Source organism: Dermacentor albipictus, chromosome 8, assembly GCF_038994185.2.
Source record: "Dermacentor albipictus isolate Rhodes 1998 colony chromosome 8, USDA_Dalb.pri_finalv2, whole genome shotgun sequence".
Classification (NCBI taxonomy): domain Eukaryota; kingdom Metazoa; phylum Arthropoda; class Arachnida; order Ixodida; family Ixodidae; genus Dermacentor; species Dermacentor albipictus.
Window position 1 is genome coordinate 13,745,113 of NC_091828.1, and position 27,548 is coordinate 13,772,660.

Genomic DNA, 27,548 nt, shown 5'->3' on the forward strand with positions numbered 1-27,548 from the left:
TCTGATCAGCGGGTCAAGCGCGTCAGCTTTTATAGAGCAGTCATCGAATGTTCCAGACTAATCGTTCGGACCCGCGTGCCTTCCACAAAGTTCTACACCATTCGCGTCAGGTGATGAAATCAGATAACATAACGTTCAGCGACAACAGACAGCAGATAGAAGCATCGATAACGTTCCAGAAACTTCGGATACATACAGGCGCGTCCCACGCTATGCGATTACTTTTGTTAGGCTGCGAAACGTGGTTGCCCGATAAAGATAAGTATACGTGTCAATATGATTCCTTGCTGATAGACAATGTACGCTATGTGCTGAATGAATCAGGTGATTCAATGATTAAAACCAAAAAGCAAACCTCTGCAGTACATGAAACTTGACTGCATTCCGATACTAATTTCTCGCTGGTAAGCGTTAATGCCCACAGTCTTCTTAACAAAATTCAAGACTTTCATCACTCTGTTGCATTTTATCATCCTTCTGTGATTTGCGTGACTGAAATGTGGCTTGGTGAACACATCCTAGATTCTGAAATTTTACCGCCAGGTCACGGCATCCTCAGGAAAGATGGAAGTGGCCGGCGCGGTGGCGGTGTGGAACTCTTTGTAAACCAAGACATTAATACTGTAATTGCCTGACATTCCTAACTGCGAATCTGTATGGTGCAAAATAAGGCTTTGTGGATTCACTTTGGCTGTAGGGGCTGTTTATCGACCCCCTGACATGGATCTCAGTGTCTTTTCCGATCCTACCGATTATATAACCAAACATAAAGTTAACTCTTGTAAAATGTTATTGCTGGTGATTTCAACACCCCTGGCATAAATTGGCCAACACTATGTGCTAGTGGCCATCACAAAGCCATTTGTGATTACTTGATTATCACGACTATTTCTTTCGATCTGACGCAAACTATGAATACCACAACCCGCGAAAGCTCAATTTTAGATCTTGTTTTGATAAATGAGCAACTTAGACAAAATGGTTACGGTTGCAATATTGTTGAAGGCCTGTCGGACCATAAGGGGGTCATTGTTTATTTGAATTTAGCAATTATGCCTAAGCTTCCTTCACATCAGACAGTGTTGAACTTTGAACGTGCTGATGACAACTCCATTACTGAGTTACTCGCATGCTCGCATGCTCTTTTGATGAGTTTTCGAGTTGCGTGAACCATTCTTCTGTTAACGTGTTAGTGAGCCGTTTTTGCTCAATTGTCAATCAATGTATAACTGATTACATTCCAACCAAGTGTATAAAGCGCAATCCAAAGCACCCTTGGTACACACGTGAAATTATACACCTAATTCGTCGCATCAGGCGTCTGCGCAAACAACCCTATGCAAGCAATCCAATGAAAGCTTCAGTATTGTCTACGCTTAAAAACAACTTAAAATCTGCTGTCAAATGCTAAAAGCTTCTATTTTAATAGCACCTTGTCATACCTAATTAAAAACAAACCATCAAAGTTCTGGCGAACCATCAGTCCACCAAGTGAGAGCTCTCCTTCATTCATTATTGCCAATCAACCAAGCTCAGATAATCTTACATTACTGAAGCCTTTAATAATTACTTTGAATCAGTGTTCACCTGTGATGATGGACGCACCCCCACGTTTTGCACTGCTCTTTCGTCATCACCTTTTCCTAGTATGGTAATCACTTCAGCTGGTGCACATAATCTTATACTCAAGATCGATACTATGAAAAGTACTGGGCCAGATAATATACCAGATATGTTTTTATGGCGATATTCTGAATGAAGCTCTCAGTACTTATCCCTAATTTTTTCGAAATCCGTAGAATCCTCCACTGTTCCAATACATGTACATTGTTTTTACTAACCCTTTTTCTCGGCCCACCAGAAGAAATCATCTCTTAACATTGTTCCTTTGAATGCAATGATTGATTGTTTTAAGTTTTCCTTTTTTCCGCATACAATTGTGATTTGGAATGGCCTTGAGAGGTCCTTACACGAGTTATCAAGTGATGTATTTGCCAACCTATTACCTAATTATGTTGATTAATCAACTGGCTCTTCCTGATATTGTTTTTTCTATTGTTTGTTTTCTTTTTGCCACTCAAATGTATTCTTCAACTGATTGACATATGTATGCACTCACTCCTGCAATATCTTGCTATGCAAGATGGCAGTATAATGTAAATAAATAAAAATAAATTACCGTGTTGGGACACCTCGTTGATGCATCCAGTGTACTACCAGATTCGGAAAAAGTTCGTGCCATTCGCAGTTTCCTCGTGTCACGTTCTGCTTCTGACATGCGCTGCTTCGTTGGCTTATGTTCTTACTTTCACTGTTTCGTCAAAAACTTTGCCGACGTTGCCCGCCATTTGACAGATCTTAAGAAGAACGCGCCATTCTCATGGGGCCCTGAGCAAGCTCGCGCCTTCACTGCTTTCATCGGGTTTCTGACCACTCCTCCCATACTTGCCCACGTTGATCCGTCTACACCGACCGAATCCACACTGACGCAAGCGGCCACAGCATTGGTGCTGTTCTCGCCCAACAGCAGAATGGTACCGATTGCGTGATAGCTTACGCCAGCCTGCTGTCACCTGCTGAGAGAAATTACTCCATCACCGAGCGGCAGTGCTTGGCTTTAGTTTGGGCAGTCACCAAGTTCCGGCCATACTTGTCCGACCATACGTTTTTGGTCGTTACACACCACCACGCACTCTGCTGGCTGTCTTACGGCTTGGGACTTTGTAGCTCCATGAATTTTCATTTGTTGTCAGCTATAAGTCTGGATGTCTACAGAAGGACGCTGACTGCCTCTCGTGTCACCCTGTGGATCCTCCTGATCCTGTTGTGCCTGATTCGGTGATCTGCATGATGGCTTTGACTGACATGACCGACACGCTTGCTGAACAACAACGTGACGCATCCTTACAGTCCACCGGAGTGCAATCTGGCAGCACCGACGGCACCTGCTGAATGTTTGTGCTGCGTGACGGCATCCTCTACCGCCGCAATATCAACCCTGATGGCCCTGAGTTGCTCCTTGTCCTTCCTCGTCATCTGGGATCCATTGTTCCCGAACAACTTCGCAATGCACCGACGGCGAGACACCTTGTAGTTTTGTGTTCATACAACCACATATGGCAATGGTTCTTCTGGCCGGGTCTCTACTGCTCTGTGCGCCACTATGTCACAACTTGCGAATTGTGTCAGCACCGGAAGAAACCTCCCCTGCTGCCTGTCGGCGGACTCCATGAAATTGAAGTTCCCTCTGAACCATTCTTTCACGTAGGCCTTAGCTTGCTTGGTCATTTTCCGACGAAGACTAGAGGGAACAAGTGGATAGCTGTCGCTACTGATTATGCGACACGCTATACACACAAAGGCATTGCCGACTAGTTGTGACCGGACGGTACGCTGGCCTACGTGACATTCACGTATAACTCGTTGCAACATGACACTGCAGGATACTCACCCTTTTATTTTTTGTATGGTCGCAACCCCACACTGCCGTTTGACACCATCCTCCCTTCTGTGCCACATGTTGCAACTGAGTACGCTCGTGAAGTCATCGATCGCGCTCACATGGCACGTCAAGTCACCCGGTGTTGTTTATTAGCGTCGCAGCATATACAAAAAGAGTGTTACGACCACTGCCATCGCGATGTTAAGTTTGCCAAAGGTGCTTGGGTGCTCCTTTGGTCACCATGTCGTCGAGTCAGCCTCTCCCAGAAGCTTCTTTCTCGCTACACAAGGTCTTATGAAGACTGACATCAAGTTAAAAACGTCAATTACGAGATCGTGCCGTTACAGTTTCATCCATCCTCTAGTCCACTGCCTGTTGACGTTGTTCACGTTTCGCAGCTGAAGCCATGCTTCGCTCGCAGTTCTTCGCCTACCATGCACCGAGATGGTGCTTCACCACCTGGGGGTCCTGTTACGGAAAGATGAAAGAAGATAGAAAGAAGAAGATCACAAGACGCTGGCTGCTGCGTTTTGTTACCTTCAGCCATTTGAACCCCATTGACTCTGCTTGTATATACATTGTAAATACAGTCTTACTCCCAACATCCCCGTAACAATATTGACGCCTTGGAAATTATTGAGCACTAATCTGTCACTTTAGCTTGACTTAATATTTGCCTTTAGTGTCCCTTTAAAAACCTATTTAGGCAATTTTAAGACAAACAGTGTTTTTAGGGCGAAACATTATGCACCTTCATAGTAAATTACATTACAGATTTAGCCACCTTTTAAGCAATGCGAACAGCATCCGTTACAATTAGTCATTTCAATCTAAATAACTAACAAGTGAAGGGCACCCAGAGGAGATCTACCAGGTGCTTGCCAAAAAATTGAAACGGCACTTCCATGGCTTGATAGCGATGGCCACTTTGGACATTGATGTCAAGGAATCACCTATGGTGACTTTTCAGTTTTTCACTTCCCCTATCTAGATCACCTTCTCCTTACCCAGCAACAACGAAACGTCTGGGCATTGCAACATTGAGCATTTTTGTGGTTGTTACTCAATGACTGACAAAGAAGTTTGAGAACAAGTTAAGGACCACACAAAGAGCAATGGAACAAAGAATGCTAGGCATAACTTTAAGCGACAGAAAGAGAGGGGTTTAGATCAGAGAGCAGACAGGTATCGATGATATTCTAATTGACATTAAGAGAAAAAAATGGCGCTGGGCAGGTCATGTAATGGGAAGATTAGATAATTGTTGGACCATTAGGGTGACAGAATGGGTACCAAGAGAAGGGAAGTGCAGTAGAGGACGGCAGAAGACTAGGTGGTGCGACGAAATGAGGAAATTTGCGGGTGCTAGTTGGAATCGGTTGGTGCTGGACAGGGGTAATTGGAGATCGCAGGAAGAAGCCGTCATCCTGCGGTGGACATATAATAGGCTGCTGCTGCTGCTGCTGCTGCTGCTGATGATGATGATGATGATGATTTTGTGGTGGTAATATGTTGTAGCAACATGCGGCTTTGGCCTGGCAATAAGGCCAGCAATGGTCTTAGTGCCTTTTATAACGTTGCTGTGGTACGTCACCACGTTCCCCTTAAACCAGTCTCTCTTAAGAATGCAAGAGACTTGAAATACCTTTGCGGGCTGTAACTCAACCTTTTAGGATCGAAGACACGGTGTCACAGGCACGCTTGTGGTGGGTCCTTCTTTCACAGGTTCTCACGCAAAGGGTCCTGTTCTAGGCATTTTGGGCCTGACTACAGAGAGTATTCAGGGATTATTGTCTCTTTGCACACAGTATAGTTTGGAGAATTGACGTGCCTCATTTTAAATAACCATGCTGGTGTGTTAGCAGATGCTATCTTCTGAGCAAGGTGTTTGTACATTACAGCACAGCACTTCTCCCCAACACGCACATTGAGTGAGTTCTCAGTGTTGCTGCAGATGTATTCTCAATAAAGCGAGGAAAGATTACCGAAGAGCACTTTAAAAACCAATTTTTAGTGAAGATAAACAATGTGTTAATTGTAGCAGAGGGCGTGTTGGAAGATCTAGTCCAGCTTGTATTTACTGTAGTTGTGAAATGATAATTAAATTAGGCTGGGAAGTAATGCCAAAGTAACCCATTACTTTTAGTAATTGCTCAGTTATGTTCATTAGGCTGTAATTGATAACGGTAATCAAATACGCTTTTGAACTAATTGTAATCGGTTAATCTTAGTAGTGCATGAATACCGAATAGTACATTTCAGATCAAATATTGAGTTGAATCAAGAGAAAGAAAGTTAAATATCGAACTGAGTATCACAAAATGTTTCACAACATTTAATGCTTACAAATTTGGGACAAGAAATTACGGTGCTGCACTTGCTCAGGAGTCTCCTAGTAATGCATAACAAGAATGTAGCAAGCCGCCAGTAACTTAGATACACAGAAATCAAGATATACGAGGGTCTGGATCTAAGCTTTGTACGGCATCATTTTCCTTAAAGCAAGTCAAGCGCATAAAGACACGAACTGCAAAAATAAAACAAACAGAGCACTCCTTTTATACAGTTATAGACTATGGCCTACTGCTATTAAAGGGAACACCAAATAAGTATGCCAGCGCAGATTACAGCTTGAGAAATATTTTAGCAATAAATTTGTGTTAGATAGAATTGGGGGGCTTTTATCCCTCAGAAACTAATGAATTAGTCGCATTCTCTTGTATCGGATACCAATGAGGATCTCAGTTTAATAGTGGTGCAGTGTTTTGCCACAATCTGTTATTTATTGCTTGGCTTTCCAGTTTTTTTCTGAATGACAAAAGGGCCATCCCAACGTTACGGCAGGTGGGTTATTGTAAGGCCAATCTGCGCAACAGATGAAAGGACTGTGCATCATGCAACTTGGTCACCACTCCGCTTGTAGCCTATGCCAATGGTAAGGAACAGGTGCCGTCTGCTCCGTTTCATTGACGGTAATGACGCTTTTTGCGCACAAGACTAGGACAGGGAAGAAGCTGACACACGAGTGTAGACTTACAAGAGTGTTTTATTTCGGAGAAAGGGACCACATATATGACAAAATCTGTGACACATCATGTGTGTGCTGCACGCAGATAATTCCTATCTCTACGCAAGAAGGATAGCTCCTTGCTGGAAAGGGCAATACTAGATGGCTTACACATACCTGTCAATCAATTCTGCTTCGATGATCTCCTGGTTCAACTGAACAATTGAGTAAGCACTATATACCGGTTAACATGTGACCTTTGTTGTGGCCTTTGCCTGATTATGCATGAAATTTCTGCCGTGTGCATCCAAAAACCACCCCTCAACTCGCCCAGCTTGCTGTGTCAGTGAACTTCGTGGTAGCGTTGAGCGTGATTTGCCACCAGTCAAATATTTAACATTTGGAGGGCCTCGGCAAGGTTGTGCAGAGCCCTCCGCATGTAACCGAGTCATGACATTTCAGCACCCACCATATAAATTAAAAGCTAGCCTTGTGATGGGCCGATGTGTATCTACAAACGGCATCGTGAGGGAAGCGTGTTTCTATTTATGCCCCAGCCCAGTGCTCGACCGCTGCGCCACCCGCACATACCACGTTTCTTGGTACTTTTTCACTGATGTGCGAATAACAGATTATCTTGATTCTTGTTTTTCTGAATTTTGCCAGAATGACGTTCTGCAGCTTTGGGACAAGTTTAAAGCAATTTGTTTATTCTGCATTGAATAATTGATACATAACAAACTTAAAAAGCCAGCTAAACATATGCCATGGATAAATAGACGCACTATTCAATTAAAACGTAAGCCCAAACGCCTTAGAAAGATAAGCCCAGCTACTAACAATTTAACCAGTGTTTGTGTCGCCCTTTCAGAGGCCATTGCAGAAGCAAAAAATTTTTATTTCAGTAACAATTTACCAAATTTTGTTAAGAAAGATCCCCAGAAGTTCTGGAACTTTATTGAGGAATGAAATAAATCCATAATGAACATTATCCACGATAGCATTCCAATAACTGATCCCAAGGCTGTTGCTAACCTTTTAAATGACCTCTTCCACAGTGTCTTCTCCCCGCCAACTGAACCCTCTTTCCAAACTTCACCGTCCTGCTGTTCTGACGTTAACATTTCTCATCAAGGTGTACTAAACATGCTCCTCCGGTTCCAAGTAAAATCATCTGTTGGTCCAGACGGCATTCCCAACACCTTCCTTCAGCGTTATGCGGAACACTTAAGTAAATTCCTTGTAGTAATCTTTCAGGCCTCTCTACATTCCATGGTACTTCCGCTCGATTGGATCGATTGGATTGTAGTGTCACCCCTATATTAAAAAAAGGTGACCCAAGCTCAGTCTTGAATTACCGACCAATTTCCATATTATCCTCTTCTTGTAAACTAATTGAACACAATGTTGCTGACTACATTAATGATTTCTTAAGCTAGCACAACATTTTATCTCCTTTCCAACATGGCTTCAGGAAGGGGCTCTCGCCAGTCACCCAATTAAGCACAGTCATTCATTCATTTGCTTCTGTCCTTGACAAGGCTAGCCAAGTAGATGTGATATTTTTGGATTTTTAAAAAGCATTTGATGTAGTTCCTCATGACAAATTAATTTTTAAATTAGAATTCCTTGGTCTTCCTGGCTTTATCCTGTACTGGGTTTCTGCTTACTTGATGCGTCGAAAACAGTACGTAGTGGTTGATGGGCAGCAGCCCGATTCTCTTTCAGTAACCTCCGGTGTGCCTCAAGGCAATGCGCTTGGCCCACTACTATTTCTTATTTATTGTAACAACATATTTGATGTAATAGAGGCCCCTGTCAATATTCGTCTGTTCGCAGACGACTGTATTATTTTTGACGACATTAATACAGGTAATGATCAACTATCTCTTCATTTAACCTTAAACAACATCCTTGAGTGGAGCAACAAGTGGGGAATGAAACTTAACTCTGATAAATCCGGGCTTCTTCGTATGAAAAAAAAAACTACCCCTGAAGTTTTCTTATTCTATTGGCCAAGATCGCTTGGCTGAAGTGAGCGAGTACAAATATCTTTGAATTTCAATTACTAACAATCTAAATTGGTATAGCCACATTGCTGGTACCGCCTCTTCTGCTTTCAGAAAGCGATGTCTACATCGTCATAAGCTCAAACATGCATCCCATGAAATAAAATCATTAGCCTATACCACTTTTATTCGACCCAAATTGGAATACTCGTGCATTATTTGGGACCCATTTACAAAAATCAACATTAACGCCCTTCAAAGGATACAAAGAAGAGCCGTACATTTTATTTTTTCCAAATATGGCCGCAAAGAGTCTATAACTGAATTGCTGCGGGCAAATGGTTTTCACACCCTTCAAACGAGGCGAAAAATAACATGCCTGAAGTTCTTTTACTCCTTCCTAAACCGTAAATTTTCTTTATATCCTAGTCCATACATAACTCTTTCTGCATCCAGGAAAACCCGTCATTCCCACTCCCTTGCTCTCTCCCGTTACGTTGCCAGGACAAACCTCTTTAAATTTTCTTTCTTTCCTCGAACTATAGAAAAATGGAACCTCATTCCTTTCCATCATCTGAACTGCCCTGAATCAATTCACACTCATATTGTCGGTATTTCCTAAGTGACATTGCTGTTTCGTGATATATTGTTTCATTTCTTAAGTTTCAAATTTTGCATGTCTGCCTTTTGTGCGTGTATTTTTTATTTGTTACCTTGCCTCTCCTCCTTGGGCCACACGGCCTGCAGTATGATGTAAATAAATAAATAAAAAATAATAATAATCTTTTGATGTGAAAGGTACATTCACATTTCCAAAGGCGTGCTTTAGATTTTCAATTCTGGAACCTTATGGCTTTAATGTTGTGATAAACATTTGATGCTAAAAGTGCATTGACTTTTCTAAAGCCAGTGCATCGGACCATACAACGAGAAAAGCTAAATCAACACACAATCAGTAATCAGACAAGTTGACAAAGCATGCAGCGAGGTCTGATGAGACAAAGTGTTGGGGTGGTTCATTTTTGCCGTCATGTCGCAGAAAATAATATCAGCATTTTTGTTCGCCTGCGCCAAAGCATTCATGTCCAGACACTAAAGCCAGCATTTACGTTCTCATTTATTTTTCTACGTTTACTTTTATCCGTGAGGAGACATTGAGCCTCTCCCCCCTTTTCTCTCTCTCTCTGTCTTTTTTTTGTTGTTGTTGTTGTTGTTGTTCTCGCTACCCAAGGGCTGCCGGAGCCTTCAAGAGCGCATGTGTTTTTCTCGTGTTGCCTCGACCACCGAGCACGGGCACTTCTATGCGTGTTTGTTTTTCTCTGGCTGAGTGGATTTTCACCTGGCAAAGTTTTGGACACTTTCTGGCTAGCAGACGAGAAAAAGGAACAATGCATGGTCGCTCGCCGCCATCACTGTAGGGACTCAAAGGGTTGCAACATGTTTGCTTGAGCACAACCACCGAAAAATTTTGTCTCACTGGTGTAGGACACCGAGCAGTATGCGTATGGTTCTCTGTGGGCCAAGTGTCTCACATTTTCTTTGATATTCCTTCAGTAGCCACATTAGATGCCCAAAGTAGACATTTGCTTGTGGCCAACGTGCTTTCCTTTGTGTTTTTTCATTTCCATGCCCCTGCCCCACAAAAGAAAAATAGACATTGTTGCGGCGCAGCACATTGTCACATAGTCAAAGTTCGATTTTGTTACTTCTTTTGCAGAAAGTAATGGGCCACGAGATGCTTCAGTTGCTGGATACTCATATTATATTATTGTGATAGCAAATGTATGGACACTCCAGGCGTATTCCTGCCGCCTGCTGCTGGAGTATTCCTGCCGTTGCCATCGCCCTCATGTTCCGTATAAAGTCAAGGGTGATAACATCGAGACCACGCGCCGCATGCTGTATGTGCGAGTGAAAGCATACGGGGTGGGGGAAGCATCGGTAAGCCGACGATGGTGGCTGAGTCTTGTGTGCGCAAGGAAGTGGGCAGGAAGCGTGCTGCCTCCTGTATGTGCGATACATCAGGAGGAGTGGAGAGAGGGGGGGCTGTTATCTGTGAATCTGTGGTTGTGCAAGGTGTTTATTTGCCTTCTTTAATACATTATATACAGTGATTTTTTTTATATATACGTAGATTTATTGTAGACTTATACACATATTTAAATATCTTGTTGCAAGGTTTTTTGGATACGCACAGTGAACTTTGTGTCCAGTGGCACTTTTTTGCCCGTTATCAAGCTCTATCGTCGCATTTCTAATGTGTGACGGCAAGTCAAATAAAAATGAGCCTACCCACCCTGTGCAATAATGGTTCGGTTCATTATCTGCGTTGCATGTGCGTAGCACACAAGCATCTCTCAGTTGCAAAGGGGACGTGCAGGTGTTATTATAAGGGTTCTTTAATGCTCTTATACACTGGGTTGAACCTGGTTGTGTGACATAATGGACACTCCCAAAGTTGAACAGCGTGGTGCCGTGAGGTTTCTCACATCTGAAGGTGTTTCCTAAAAGGTGTTTCCCAGATGGTGTTTCCCAAATGTGTTTCCCGTATGGCTGCTGTGTACGTTGCACATTGCATTTCATTGGCTGCTGTGCAGCGTTAGAGCAAACGGTTCAAAGAAGGACATGAACGTTGCAAGGATGATCCAAGACTGGGCCAAAGCCACCATACAATCACCCCCAACACAATTGCAAAGGCTGATGAGCTGATTAGACAAGAACGGAGGATAGACCCGCTGTGGTTACTCAGTGGCTATGGTGTTGGGCTGCTGAGCACGAGGTCGCGGGATCGAATCCCGGCCATGGCGGCCGCATTTCGATGGGGGCGAAAAGCGAAAACACCCGTGTACTTAGGTTTAAGTGCACGTTAAAGAACCCCAGGTGGTCGAAATTTCCGGAGTCCTCCACTACGGCATGCCTCATAATCAGAAAGTGGTTTTGGCACGTAAAACCCCATAATTTTCAATTAAGAACGGAGGATAATCATTTATGAATTGGCAGGGCATACCCATTGCATCTGTAATCTGTAATCATTGTAGACAAGGCTCCTGTACGAAAGCTGAAACGTCTCATTTGTTTCCGTGAACCCAATTGGACAATTCAACTGATTTAGGCAAGTCCAATTGCTTTTCCTTAAACCATTCGAAATCCATTTGGAGTAAATGGTACCATTTGGACAACCCAAAGGGGTCCAAAGTTTTTTTTTTTCTGACGGTTGGGAGCTGCAACAGGCTGCTTGTGGCCTCCTTGCATTTACCGGAATGCATGCCATATTTGACCGTGCAGGTGTTTGTGGGCCTAATAAATTTGCGCAAGATCTGCAACCACCCAGACCTCTACGATGGGGGGCCAAAGGTGTTCAGTGACACGGATGTGACCACACTGCCCCCTGAGATGCGTTATGGCTTCCCTGGCCGCTCAGGAAAGATGACTGTTGTCGAGTCCCTGCTGCGGCTCTGGAAGAAACAAGACCACCGTGTGCTGCTCTTCACACAAAGCCGCCAGGTGAGATGAATTTGCATGTCAGGTGGGAATTATTCAACGTTCAAACAAGCTGGCGTGGAGGTATCATCAAGTGTTAACGGAAGATATGCACAAATGTCACGAAATTAAGTGACCAGGCTTTCTCTCCTTTTAGCCCAGCAGCATTCACCTCTTGTAATGATTGCTTTTCCAACTTTTTGCCAAAGATGGTATAGTTTTTGAAGCACTGCCAATTAGCTTCTAAAAATGGGAATTTTTTCGAAAAGTGCAGCAAGTTGGGCAGGTTTCGTATACTTGCATAATAAACAGCGGAAAAATGGGGTCTGATAAATTTTTTTTTTTTTTTCAGCTAGCTACTCTGCAGTGTTTCTGTATTCTATTGAAGATATGCTCACGTGTGTTGCCTGCCCAAGCGAAACTCGCAAGGTATGAGCTACGTTAAATAAGTAGGTTCATTTCATTTATTCATACTGTCAGCCTTTTACTGGCTGTTATAGGAGTGGCTAGCATACCTAAACAACAGAAGTGCACTTGCAAAGAAGAACAAAAAAAGGCATTTCTTACATTGGAAGCGAGGTGTTAGGCATTCAAGAACAGGCAAAATGGAAAAAAAAAAGAGCAATCAAACCACACTCAACGTGATAGCACTTTTATGATCAAATATCAGGGTACACGAAGCAATTTAGTGTTTTAAAAACATTTATTGGCAGAATTTGACGTAACAACAGTCTAGTAAAGACTACCAATATTTAATGGCCCTGGGCAAAAAATATATTTGAAGCAGTCATTATGCGCTATGAGAGGGGTACGTGCATAGTGTCGGTGTTGGGACGTTTTGTGAGTTTTTCATTGAAAATTATAGCTTAATTTTATTTGATTGTCGATCACTTCTATAACAAAAATTTCAGTCTATCATATTCGGTTCATTTTTCTAGCTCTGGGAGCTCAGCGAGTTTACATAGTTCAGTCGTAGAGTAATGATGACAATATTTATTAAATATGGACCTGGAAGCAAGACGCTGGGCTTTCTCAAGTTTTAAGCAGCTTGTTTGGGTATAGGGATCCCATACAATTTTAGCATATCCAATGGTAGGTTTTACCAAGGCTTTATGTGCTAAAATGTTAATTTCTGGTGAGTTGCAATGGAAGTTTCATCTGAATTCCTATATCTTCTTAGTTTTTAAACAAAATTCTTCTGTAGTAGCAACAGCGTGATTTGGGCAAGTTGGTTCACCTGGAGTAAAACTTGAAGCAGCACAAAGAAGACAAGGACAGTAATAGAAAACAAGCACAACAGGACGAGTGCTTGTGTTTGTTTTCGATTACTGTCCTCGTCATCTTTGTGCTGCTTGTAGTTTTGCTCAAAACTCTTCCATATGGAAATTCCAGTGCAAGTCAGGTATAAATATGAGACCTAAGTATTTATGTTTAATTTGAGTAAGTGCATCGCTGTTTATGCTGAATGAGAAATAAGAATATTTCTTTTTCTAGAACTGGTCATAAATACTGACTTAGTTGGCTTTAGCTGCATTTGCCAATGATCGTATCATGCCCTAATTTTTTAGTTTGGCTTGATCCTTCACTGATTCTATTCTTCTGTATGTTATGCAGTCATCTGGGAACATTCTCATTTCAGTTGTAATATCTCCTGGGAAATCATTCCTGAAGACCAGGAACAAAAGGGGCCCTAAAGCACTTACCTGGGGTTCCCCAAAGGCTACAGATTAACTAGACTGTGGGCGTCCCAGTTGTACAGACTGCTCTCTTTGTTTAAGATATAAACCGAACCACCCTGTAAGAGTGGGATTTTTGAAGGTGACATTGATTTTAAGTAATAGCTGATAAGTATGAGACATCAAAACTGAGAGTTGGGTGAATTGATGTGGTTCCATCTTAACAAAAAAGTGCGTGAAAAAGGGGTAGACGTTGTCCATGTCTTTTTCGCACACTTTCTCGTTAAGATGGAATATGAGACACCTTATCGAAAGCTTTTCCAAAGTCCAAGAATATTATGTCTGTTTGGCCACGGGTAATTATTGTGCAGAAGGATTTGTGTATTAGTTCAATAAGCTGGGCAATGTTGGATAGGCCTTTTCTGGAACCCTGTCGGTCTGGAAAAGTTAGATTATTTTCATCAGGATATTTCAATAAGTGCTTTGGTACAGTATGCTCAAGGGTTCTAGAACAAGTGCTTGTCAGTAATATAGGTCAGTAGTATAGAATCGAAAGCAGTGCCACCTTTATGTATGGACACGATCTTCGCACGCTTCCACGCAGAGGGAAACGAGCCACTACTTATTGATGATTTAAAAATTAAAGTCAAATACTTGATGCCCACTCAATGTATCTATTGTCACGTGGTAGTGACGGTAAAGAACACAATAGCAATACTATGAAAGACTAAACAAACTTTTATTGGGCGAACTTTTGCCCACAAAAACAGGCAACACCTAAAGCACAACGATAGTGGCGAACACAGTCGACGATCGGCGAAACTCTGATCAGCGGGTCCAGCGCGTTGGCTTTTATACATCAGTCATTAAATGTTCCAGAGTAATCGCTTGGACCCGTGTGTCTTCCACAACGATCTGAACTATTCACATCACGCATACATGCAATCAGATTACACAAGGTTCGGTGACAGACAGTGGATGGAACCATGGATAACATTGCAGAAACTTTCGATACATGCAGGCGTGTCCTGCGCTGTGCGATAACATTTGTTAGGTGGTGACAAGCGGTCACACGGTAAAGATAAACAAGTACACGTGTCAATGCCCCCCTCTTAAGGAAAGCATCGACTCGATGCTGCAAACAAATGAAAGCAATAAACAAAAACACCCATAGCAAAAAACAACAAATAAGGATGTTCTTCAGCTTGCGTAAAAGGGCTTAAGACGCACCACGTGGACCACTTCAGATCGTGCGTGGCACCACTGTGAATGTGAAATGCCATCTGGCACAACCTCATAGTCCAATGCGCCAATACGTCGTATGATCTTATAGGGTCCGAAATAGTGTTGCAATAGTTTCTCGCTGAGTCCTCGTCGGCGTATCGGGGTCCAAACAGACGTAGCTTCGTCGGAGGTTGTAGTGTTAGCTGTCAGTAAACTGCTGGTTCTTGATCCGTAGGCGGGCGAGCTGTCGGGCTGCTTATATGTGGTGACATCAAGATTCTCTTCGTCAGTGACGTGCGACAGCATGGCGTCGAGAGTTGTCGTCAGGTTCCTGCCGTAAACCAGCTTGAATGGCGTGATTCGTGTTGTTTCTTGCACCGCCGTGTTGTAAGCGAATGTTACGTACGGCAGGACGGCATCCCAGGTCTTTTGTTCGACGTCGACGTACATTGCTAGCATGTCGGCGAGGGTCTTATTCAGCCGCTTCGTAAGACCATTCTCGTCTGTAGGTGGTAGGCAGTTGTCCTCCTGTGCCTTGTCTGACTGTGTTTCAGAATGGCCTGGGTGAGCTCCGCTGTAAAGGCCGTTCCTCTATCGGTGATGAGGACTTCTGGGGCGCCATGTCGCAGCAGGATGTTCTCGACAAAGAATTTTGCCACTTCGGCTGCGCTACCTTTCGGGAGAGCTCCGGTTCAGTGAAGCGGGTGAGGTAGTTTGCACCATGACGATCCACTTATATCCGGCTGTTGACGTCAGAAAGGGCCCCAACAAGCCCATCCCAATCTGCTGAAATGGTCGGCAAGGAGGCTCGATCGGCTGTGGTAATACCACTGGCCTTGTCGGTGGTGTCTTGCGTCGCTGACAATCTCGGCATGTCTTGACATAACAGGCGACGTTGGTGGTGGTCAGGCATGGCCAGTAATACTTTTCCTGTATCCTCGATAATGTCTGGGAGCTCCAAGACTGCTCCAAGTGTTCCAATATAACTAGATCATTTGTGGCTTTGATGTTCGGAATCATGCCGTACCTGCTCGCTTAAAGAACACACTTGCATAATAAATGAATTGCCAACTTTCCTTTTCAACATTTGTATTTTTGTTTCCACCACACTTTGCTCCTGTACTACCCCACGATCGAACGGCAGTGCTTTGTTTGATGTGCTTATTTGCGCAGTACGAAGCAACGGCATGCCAAGAGAGATGCCTAGGCGTGGGTCCGAAGGAGTCGATGCTTGATGTGCTTAGTTGCGCAGTCCAAAGCACCAATGCCCAAAATACTTAGCCGTAAAACTGAGAAGTCCGTACGCGATGATCTTCATTGCTGAGTCTGAGACAATGATGCACAAGATGCTTAGCCGCAGGGCCGAGAAAGTCCACGCGCGATGATCTTGATCACCAAGTCTGAGACGCTGATGCTTAGCCAAGGGGCCGATGTGCAAGATGCTTAGCCAAGGGGCCGAGTAGTCTGCGCGCGATCAACGTGACCGCCAAGTGCCCAAGCAGCAGACAGACCCCGTTACAAAATTGGCCCGACGTCTCTGGCCGACTGCAAAACAGTTGGCCCGACCTCAGCGCCCTATGTGGGGCCAGCATCGAGGATTGACACTGGCCTAATGTCTAGCGACCATTGGCAAGTGACTTAGGCCCGACCACTGTAGCCGACGTGGCCAAGTGCACACTGCACGCGGGCCGACTATGACCCAACGTTTTGTAAACACCGGTTTGCTGTCAACCATCGGCTGGGTGCGGACATTCTTTAAATTTTTTTTATTAATAAAAAAAAAACACGCATCCGAATTTTCTTTTCTTTTTTTTCTTTTTTTTTTTTTGCTGCGTGTTGCGTTTTCAGGTCAACGATATACAGTTTTTTAGCGGCGTTTAACTCGCGCTGACAATTAATATACGCGATATGCACGGAATTCACATGTGAAACATAATTAAATGCCACTAATTATTGTCTGTACTCCTTAGTATAAATACATAACACATAACAAAAGAAACATGTGAACGCAATGTTTTCTCTTTTTAGGTGTTTATTTTGCAACCATAAAATACAGTGAAAGCTCGTTAATTCGAACTTCAATAATTCGAATTTATGGATAATTCGAACTGTACGATTTGGTCCGGCCAAGCTCCACAGAAGTCTATGTATAAAAAAGTCCGTTAATTCGAACGCGAGCAGGTTCCCTCACGGATAATTCGAACTACGCTCGCCTGGCACACGGCCAGAGAAACGCGCCTACTGCCTACACACAAGGCTGTATTGCCTCCGAAACGGAGAGAACGGCGAGAGAAGGCAAAATCGGAAAAAAATCTAACTGACGCGGGGTCAGCCAGAAGGCAGCGGCGGCTGCCGCCTCTCCGTTCTACGTAACCTCCGAGACTTCTTGCCCGTTGCGAATCTCGGAGGCTTTGCAAATCTTGTAGAGCTGCTAATGTTGTGCGGAGATGGCACGGCAAGCTCCGAAACACAGCGAATCAAGTACGTCGCAGCTGCGCTTGCAATCAAGAACCAACGAATCAGGGCCTACGCCACCTTCACATGTTCAGCGTCTTTGTCTCGGCAGTCTTCATCAGTTGTACACCTCTGTTTTCAGCTTAGGAGGTATCGGCCGTCGCGATTCATTGTGATGGTGTTAAGCCTCGGCTCACGTTCGTTTCGGTGGACATCGGTGGTGTGGCACAGTCGGACCCAGATCTTCGACTTGAAGATGGCGTGTGCCCGCGGCACACGCCATCACTTTCTGACACGCCAAATTCCTGACATGCCCTACTGCTTCCAAATCGCAGTGTACTGTTGCCCTCCTTCACTTTCGTTATTTCGAACTTTCGTTAATTCGAACTGAAGCAGCTTCCCCTTGCGGTTCGAATTAATGAGCTTTTACTGTACATTAATTTTCTCGTGTAGCAGTCTTAACAATTTGCAAGTATTCTTTGTTCACTGAAATACAGTGAAAGCTCGTTAATTCGAACTTCAATAATTCGAATTTATGGGTAATTCGAACTGTACGATTTGGTCCGGCCAAGCTCCACAGAAGTCTATGTATAAAAAAGTCCGTTAATTCGAAAGCGAGAAGGTTCCCTCACAGATAATTAGAACTACGCTCGCCTGGCACACGGCCAGAGAAGCACGCCTACTGCCTACACACAAGGCTGTATTGCCTCCGAAACGGAGAGAACGGAAATCTAACCGACGTGGGGTCATCCAGAAGGCAGCGACGGCAGCCGCCTCTCCGTTCTACGTAACCTCCGAGACTTCTTGCTCATTGCGAATCTCTGAGGCTTTGCAAATTTTGTACAGCTGCTAATGTTGTGCGGAGATGGCATGGCAAGCTCCAAAACACAGCGAATCATGTACGTCGCAGCTGCGCTTGCAATCAAGAACCAACGAATCAGGGCCTTCGCCACCTTCACATGTTCAGCGTCTTTGTCTCGGCAGTCTTCATCGGTTGTGCATCTCTGTTTTCAGCTTAGGAGGTATCGGCCGTCGCGATTCATTGTGATGGTGTTAAGCCTCGGCTAACGTTCGTTTCGATAGACATCGGTGGTGTGGCACAGTCGGACCCAGAGCTACGACTTGAAGATGGCATGTGCCGCAGGCACACGCCATCACTTTTTGACACGCCAAATTTCTGACATGCCCTACTGCTTCCAAATCGCAGTGTACTGTTGCACTCCTTCACTTTCGTTAGTTCGAACTTTCGTTAATTCGAACTGAAGCGGCTTCCCCTTGCGGTACGAATTAACGAGCTTTTACTGTAGTATGATACAGCTAAAGAACAGTGCTGGTCTGGTGTGAGAGTTTTGCATACTGCCTGGGAGGCTCTTCTTCAGCCGTTCTATGTTCTTGGCTTTGAATGGTACACTATCCGGCATTTCTCTGTCCCTGTCGAGAGTCAAGCTTAGATAGTTAGTGCTCATATAAACTGAAACAAATGAACAAACAAATAATATTGTTATGTAGGAAGACGCAGACGAATAATGAATAACTTAGTGAACCATGCAGATGATTTAGTGGACTTTTTCACATTTGTGTGTAAGAAATCCTTATCCTGGCACAGCCACAGACAAAATAATTATTTTGTCATTGCACATGCATGTAATAGACATATACTGTGCACTTCCAGTGAAAATTAGTGCGTTCAACCTCTGCGACGTGATTCACGCTTTACAACCGCCCAAGGAAATACGAGGACAGGAAGGATCGATTTACTGACTTGTCTCAGAATATCGTTGAAAAAGATATACAGTAGAACCCCGTTCATACGTTTTTCACCGGACCGAGGAAAAAAAACGTAACAGCCGGGAAAACGCAACAGTGACGAAAGCTCCGAAAATGAATGAAAAAAGTGCAGCTTCAACTATAGACAATTTATTTCCACAGAGTGCGCTTAGAACTTTAAAAAGTCTAGAATGGTGGCTGGCCGTTTCTTTCGCTCGCTAGAAATCACCACACGTTTCTCAATAGCCTGGAAGGCCGCATTGTTGTCAGCGTCGCTGTGAGGTGTGACATACCTGCGGAGGTCCAGAGCCATGACGGCTTCTCCAAAGCTAGGATTTGGCAACTCCCTGGCATCATGCGGCTCGTGCTCCTCTTCATCACCGCGCCACGGCAATGGCAACGGACGAAGGAATATCTGGGAAATTTTACCCTCTTTGGCGTAATCATGCTAATGTGCTAATGATTGTTTAGTATTGCTGCACAGCGCGCACGTCCGAGCAGCCCGGTTGCACGCAGCGCGGTGTGGTTTCGCAAGAAATGTAAACAAGAGAGGAGAGCTGGCCCGATAGGCGGAGCAACGCCATGAGCAACACCAACTTCCGGCTTCCCTTTAGCTATAGCTTCACAAAGAGTGACGTCAGGGCCTCTCCTGAGTTTCTTTCCTCCGTGAGTCGACCCGTCCAACAAACCATGCGGTGACCGTAATCACAGTGATGATAGTGAGAGTATTTTTCACGAATGGCCACCTAGTGGCGGCCTCTCAAACTGGCGTACGGCTTCTTGCAGCCAGTTCCATAGTCAAGCCCGGCCAACCCCGTCAAAACACGTCAGAAGCCAAAATGGCGGTTGGAGCGCGTTGCCTACTTTAGCCCAGGCGGGTTCGGGTTTCGACGCATCGTGTGGGAACGTTTTCACAGCTACTACGTAACAGCGGGGTTCCTTATACATTAGATCCTATAGAAGCTATGCCGGCACCGGATGAAAACGACATAGCAGCTGGGAAATTGCAGCAGTGAGGAATGTAACAGCGGGCTTCTACTATACACCTAGCGAGCACGATAAATGAATACGACAATGCATGACATGCACAAACAAAATAGCATGCAGGCTGCTACGGGATAAGTGTAAAGGTTTACATCACGTCGAGACTGCGGTGACAAAGTTTTACACGTAAACTATGACAATGCGACAACAGAACAATTGAGAAACAACTTACATATTGGTTGTCCGCAGTGTTTCACGTCCGTGTATTTTTGTCCGATGTTCCTAGATCTACTATAGTCCACGTGCGGAGATGCGCCAGACACAATCCATTCTTACCTGCAATGCAGCAGTCTTATATTGTACAGTAGTGGGTATTTACAGTTTTGTTTTTTCATCTGTGGGAAGGAAGAAAAGCAACTTCGAAATAATTATCACCTTTCCGGAATGACAACCAGACAAGCGTCTTACAAAGACAGAAAGCTGAGCTAGTTGGTAAGGATTCATTATGCCAAAAAGAAGTGAAGCGTGCAGACAGGACACAAGAGTAGAGAAGTGAACAGCACGAACGCCGACTATCAACTGAAGGGAGCACTGAGGCGAAAAAAGAAAGAAGACGCAAAACTAATCTGCGCAAGCTCAGGAATGGCAACACCACGTGTCAGTCGGGTACACGTTCCCTCTACGTGAGAGATAACTGTTAAGGCACCTATTCTCTTCCTTATGTTAAGTAATTGAAGGTTGACTCACGCACGCACTTCCGCCTTTATAGATATGCGATGCCTCTACCATAAGACGCGTATCTTCATTCTTATGCCTGTACAATATCGCACATTCATCTAACTCTAGCGTGCAGTTACAATCTTGGCAATGTAACGAAAGCTTAGAAGGCGATCCACTGGTTAACGACCTTTTATGTTCCATTAGCCTCTGATTGATACACCGTCCCGTTTGCCCTACGTAGAACTGGCCACAGCTAAGGGGAATTTTATAAACCACACCCATACGACAGTCAGTAAAACTGTTGTTCTTATTGTGCTTGACTGGACAAATATCTGTTCTGTTTTTGCCTTTTACCTGCTCCTTTTTTTTCTGTACGGCAGCGCATATCTTACCTACCTTATTGGGAGCAGTGAAAGCAACATTAACATCATATCTACTTGCAACTTTTTTAAGCCTGTGCGATACTGAATGAATAGACGGAATAGCCACTACTTTTTTTTGCTATTGCTGCTTTCTGTAATCGCGTCCGTCCTTCTCGAAACCGACGGCTTTAGGCGCTCAACCACAGTGGCCACTGCTACACTAGGATTACCTGCTTCTAATAGGCCTGCCTATTAATATTAATAATATTATATTAATATTGTTACATGTAGCTGGAGCCCAATACTATATACAATTTATTTACAGGGAAGTAACGGAAGGCCAAAATGGCAACGCTATATCAAGTGGGCCCACGTTCTCTTCTTTCTCCTCAGTGCAGCCTCACTGTGGTGGCTGTTCCGTAGCATCACCCCCGGCACTAGAAGCACCATCCCAGTGCTTAATCTACACATCCGCGGTGAAAGGTGTCTGGTATCGCTTTAGTCTCGCCACGTGAACAATGTCACTTGCAGCTGACGATGACGCTGACAGGTCGGCGGGGATGACTTCATACGTGACATCGATCACTTGTCACACCACACAGTATGGGCCAGTGTAGCGTGACAGCAGCTTTTCTGAAAGGCCCTCATGTCAAATGGGGGACCAAAGAAGCACCAGAGAACCGGGAGTAAAGTGCACGTCGCAAAGGTAGAAATCATAGAGGCGTCTCTGATGCTCCTGTGAGGCCTCGAGACGGGTGCGGGCGAGCTGGCGCGCGTGGTCGGCGTGTGCGATCGCGTCGTGGGCGTATTCAGTGGTTGAACGTGTGGCCGAGGGCAACAAAGTGTCCAAGGGCAACGCGGGTTCTCGGCCATATAGGAGATAGAATGGTGAATAGCCGGCGGTGTGATAATGCGATGAATTATACACGAACGTCACATATGGTAAGTGGAAATCCCAGTCTTGGTGGTCGGTCGCAACGTACTTTGAAAGCATGTCGGTGATGGTCCGGTTGAGGTGCTCCGTGAGGTCGTTGGTCTGTGGGTGGTAGGACGTGCTGAACTTGTGCTTTGTCGAGCAGGAGCGGAGGATGTCCTTGATGACTGCCAACAGAAAGCTGCGCCCACGGTCAGTGAGTAATTGGCGCGGGGCACCATGCACTAAAATGATGTCATAGAGCAGAAAGTCAGCAATGTCAGTAGCACAACTTGTCCGAAGGGCTCTAGTGATTGCGTACCGCATCGCATAATTGGTAGCGACGGCGACCCATTTATTTCCGGAGCCCGAGAGAGGAAATGGTCCAAGAAGGTCTAGACCAACACGGAAAAAGGGTTCCGGTGGGATGTCGATCGGCTGGAGACATCCAGCTGGACGTGTGGAGGGCTTCTTCCGGCGCTGACAGGGCTCACAAGCGGCAACATAGCGCCGCACGGAGCGGGCGAGACCCGGCAAAAAGAATCGACGACGTACACGGTCGTATGTCCGCGAGACACCCAAGTGTCCAGCCAAGGGAGCGTCGTGAAGTTGTTGGAGGACAGACTAATGCAGGTTTGATGGAATTACGAGCAGAATGTCAAGGCCGTGTGGATCGAGATTGCGGCGGTTTAATGTCCCCTCCTTAAGGAGAAACATCCAGGGAGAGGCGTCGCCAGGCGTTGACTCCAGATGGTCAATGGGGGCTCGTAATGAAGGATCGCGGCGTTGCTCGTTGCCGATTTCAAGCAACTGGGAGACAGAGAAAACGCAAGCGATGGTATCCGCATCAGCAGGTTCGTCGACGGGGTAGCGGGACACACAATCGGCATCCTGGTGCAAGCGTCCCGTCTTGCATACCACGGAGAAGATATATTCTTGCAGGCGTAATGCCCAGCGAGCGAGTCATCCCATGGGGTCCTTGAGTGAGGATAGCCAACAGAGCACGTGGTGATCAGTGATGTCACAGAAGGAGCGTCTGTACAAGTATGGACAAAACTTCGCAACTGCGCACACAAGAGCGCGGCACTCATGCTCTGTGATTGAATAATTGCGCTCGGCGGTTGATAGAAGTCGGCTGGCATAGGCTATAATGCGGTCATGTCCACGCTGGTGTTGTGCTAACACTGCTCCTGTGCCGTGACCACTGGCATCATTTCGAACTTCCGTTGAGGCAGATGGGTCAAAGTGGACCAGAATTGGAGGCGTAGTAAGGAGAGTAGTGAGCTACGAAAAAGATGCGGCAGGGTCAGGTCCCCAAGAAAATGGGGCGTTTTTCTTCAAGAGGTCGGTAAGGGGACGTGCGATAGTCGCAAAATCCTTCACAAAGCGTCGGAAATATGAGCACAGCCCTACGAAACTACGAACGTCCTTGGTAGACTTCGGAACAGGAAAGTTCGTAATAGCGCGAATTTTGTCCGGATCAGGTCGCATGCCTCTGGCGTCCACAAGGTGTCCAAGGACGGTGATTTGGCGGCGAGCGAAGTGACATTTTGACGAGTTCAACTGGAGACCGGCGCGGCGAAACGCGTCGGGAATCGCTGAAAGATGGTCTAGATGCGTGTCAGATGTGGGCGAATAAACGATGACGTTGTCCAGATAGCACAAACAGGTGGACCACTTGAACCCCTGAAGCAAAGAGTCCATCATTCATTCGAAGGTGGCGGGCGCGTTACAGAGACCGAAAGGCATCACCTTGAATTGATAAAGGCCGTCAGGGGTAACCAATGCAGTCTTCTCTCGGTCCATGTCATCGACGGATATCTCTCAGTAGCCGTACCGTAAGTCGATAGAAGAAAAATAGGTGGCACCGTACAAGCAGTCTAGAGCGTCATCAATACGTAGCAAAGGGTACACATCCTTTTTTGTGATTTTGTTCAGGTCAGGCACGTACCCAGGATTTTTTTTCGGGGGGGGCCCACCACCTCCATCATCATCATCATCATCATCATCCTGTTTTATGTTCACTGCAGGACGAAGGCTTCTCCCAGTGATCTCTAATTACCCCTGTCCTGCGCCAACCGATTCCAACTAGCGCCCGCGAATTTCCTAATTTCATCGCTCCACCTAGTGTTTTGTCGTCCTCGATTGCGTTTCCCTTCTTTTGGTACCCATTCTGTAACCTTAATGGTCCAACGGTTATCTAACCGGCGCATTACATGACCTGCCCAGCTACATTTTTTCCTCTTGATGTCAATTAGAATATCGTCTATGCCCGTTCGCTCTCTGATACAAACCACTCTCTTTCTTAATGTTATGCCTAGCAATCTTCGTTAGATCGCTCTTTGCGTGGTCCTTAACTTGGTCTCAAGTCTCTGCCCCATATGCACTGGCAAAAGGCACTGGAAATGCACAGTTCAATATGTCCAGTGCATTGGCACTGGACATATTGCACTGGCAAAATGCACTGATTGCACACCTTACTTTTCAATAATAATGGTAAGCTTCCAGTCAGGAGCTGGCAATGTCTGCCGTATGCGATCCAACCTAATTTTATTCTGTGAATTTCCTTCTCATGATTAGGGTTCCCTCTGATTAATTGACCTAGGTAAACGTACTCCTTCACAGTCTCTAGTGGCCGACTGGCCATCCTGATCTCTTGTTCCTTTTCCCGGCTATTTATCATTATCTTCATCTTCTGCATAATAATATTCAACCCCACTCTTACACTCTCTCTGTTAAGGTCTCCAATCATTTGTTGTAACTCGTCTGCATTGTTGTTCAATAGAACAATGTCATCGGCAAACCTAAGGTTGCTGAGATATTTGCCGTCGATCATTACTCCTAAGCCTTCCCAGTTTAATAGCTTGAATTCTTCTAAGCACGCAGAAAATAGCTTTGGAGAAATTGTGTCTCACTGTCTGACTCCTTTCTCTATAGGTATCTCCCTGCTTTTCTTGTGTAGAATTAAGGTAGCTGTAGAACCTCTGTAGATATTCTAACGCGAAAGACGAGTCAGTAAGACGAGAAACTATTTACAGACTATATTTACAACAACGGTTGCAGCGCTGACCGGTTAGATTCACAGCGCGAGCCCAGTTCGTTCTTCCGCCTCTTTTCTGGAGTGATGGCGCCTACGCGCCTCGTTCAAACAAACAAATACCTCACGCATGTAGCAATATTTTCCAAGCTTTTTACGTAAGCGTTCTGTACTCCTTGATTACGCAGTTCCTCTACGATTGCTGGTATCTCTACTGAATCAAATGCCTTTTCGTAATCTATATAAGCCACATAGATAGGCTTATTGTACTCTGCAGATTTCGCGATAACCTGATTGATGACATGGATGCGATCCATTGTAAAGTATCTCTTCCTGAAGCCAGCCTGTTCCCTTGGTTGACAAAATCCAGTGTTAACCTTATTCTATTGAAGATTATTTTGGTAAATATTTTATATAATACTGGGAGCAAGCTAATGGTCCCATAATTGTTCAATTCTTTAACGTCTCCTTTTTTTTGTGGATTAGTATAATGTGTGCATTCTTCCAGTTTTCTGGGACCCTTGCACTCGATAGACACTTTGTATAAAGAGCCGCCAGTTTTCCAAGCATTATGTCTCCTCCATCTTTGATTAAATCGACTGTTATTCCACCTTATCCTCCCGCTCTTCATCGTTTCATGTCTTGCAGGGCCCTTCTGACCTCATAACTAGTTATAGGAGAGTTTCTGTATCCTGTTCATTGCTGTTTCTAAGTGAACTATCGTGACTTCTCTGGGTACTGTATACAGGTCAGCTTAGAATTTTTCCGCTGCTTTTACTATATCTTCGAGATTGCTGATGATGTTATCTTTCTTATCTTTTAGTGCATACATCATGGTTTGTCCTATGCCAGGTTTTTTTTTTACTGATTTTAGGCTGCGTTCATTTTTTACGGCTTCTTCAGTCTTTCTCATGTTATAGTTTCGAATATAAGTTATTTTCGCCTTGTTGATCAGTTTTGACAGTTCCGCGAATTGCGTAACGCTGTGCGGCCGCCAGTCCCGTACAACCGCGTAGAGCGCAGGACTCTGCGATTCTAGACGTACTGCGCTCACTGCGGAAGGTTAGAAAAATGCCCACATAAGCACAGCAGAGAAGTGGCTACGTGAGGTGGCTCGACCGATAACTGTAAAAGCGTCATTCAAAACAATTGTTCTCCACTTCCGGCGGCGTTTTCTCTACTTCTTTTTTAAATAAAAAGATGTTGATCCATAAATATTCTCATAAACAGCGGTTAACTTTTTTATTATTTGCTTTTGCTTGCAGTTTGGTTGTTGCCTTGGCTCTCTCCCTTAGTAGATCGCTTAATTTCTCAACTCCCTTCGATTTTTGTTTCCAGTTGCCAATATTGCACGAAAACTGCTATACAGTTAGGGAAAAACAGACGAGGTAACGGGCGACAGACATCTTGTTTATGGGTTTAAGGGTTATTGCAGGGTTCCATGATGGACGCTCTTTCACATTATTTTATTTCCCACCTTAGCTAACCCATATCACGTGTATGTGGTTCCGGGCATCTGCCAGCGTCGCGGCGAGCCGTAACTCAAGGAAACAAAGAAGCAAAGGGATAAGTTGAACGCAATTGGCAGTTTCTCCGGCCGCAAGTCGTTCCATGAGAGTATAGACCAGCTGAGTAACAGCCGCATCCCTCTCCTGGTCCCAGAATCAGCCTAAACAAAGAAGGTTGAACTAACAAAAGCAACAGCTATGCGCGTGACGGTTGAACAGATGGTGACAACTGAACGCATCTCGATTTAATCGCGTGGGTGCGGAATCTATGAGAAAACTGTCCTTCACATTACAAGAGATGCCGATAACTACCGCCATCTAAAAGGAGTGAAAAGGGCAGCATAATGCTGACTGATGAACAGCTGCGAAGTCTCAACATTGATCTGGCGGCGCTTTAGGAATGTGTGAGGAGTGGTGGCGTGGGTGGGGAGGGGGGGGGGAGGGGGTATGCCACTTGATTTCGGGGGGGGCCCGGGCCCCCCCCTGGGTACGTGCCTGGTTCAGGTAGTGATAATCTACACAAAAACGCCACGTTCCATCCTTCTTTTTGACATGTACGACGGGAGAAGCCCAGGGACTACAGGAAGGCTCGATAATGTCCTTTGCAAGCATCTTTTTGACTTCCTGTTGGATAACAGCTCGTTCTGATGCAGAAACATGATATGGACGTCGGTGAATAGGGTTCGCATTGCCAGTGTTTATGTGATGGGTCACGACGGACGTTTGACCTGAGGGTCAATTGTCAAAGTCAAAAATTTTGCGATGCCGTCAAGAACGAGGCAAAGGGATTCAGCTTGAACAGGTGTAAGGTCAGAGGAAACCATCTTCTCAATGTCGACGTCAGTACCGTGCGATGACGTCACGGTATGGGTGAGCTGTGACCATCTTCCACTGTGAATGGCTTGATCTCATCATCCTGCAAAGTGCTAATTATAGCCAATCAAATCCCGAGGCAGAACTTGCGC

At 45.0% G+C, this 27,548-nt stretch overlaps 1 protein-coding gene across 4 annotated transcripts in view; it reads left to right on the forward strand.

The window, feature by feature from the left end:
• Positions 1-27,548, forward strand: part of LOC139048620 (DNA excision repair protein ERCC-6-like) — a 374,291-nt gene that overhangs the window by 248,469 nt on the left and 98,274 nt on the right. For all 4 annotated transcript variants that reach the window (XM_070523067.1, XM_070523070.1, XM_070523068.1 and 1 more), the window contains one exon: positions 11,744-11,962. In XM_070523067.1, coding sequence (XP_070379168.1) covers positions 11,744-11,962 — 219 coding nt within the window. The remainder of the gene's footprint in view (positions 1-11,743; positions 11,963-27,548) is intronic.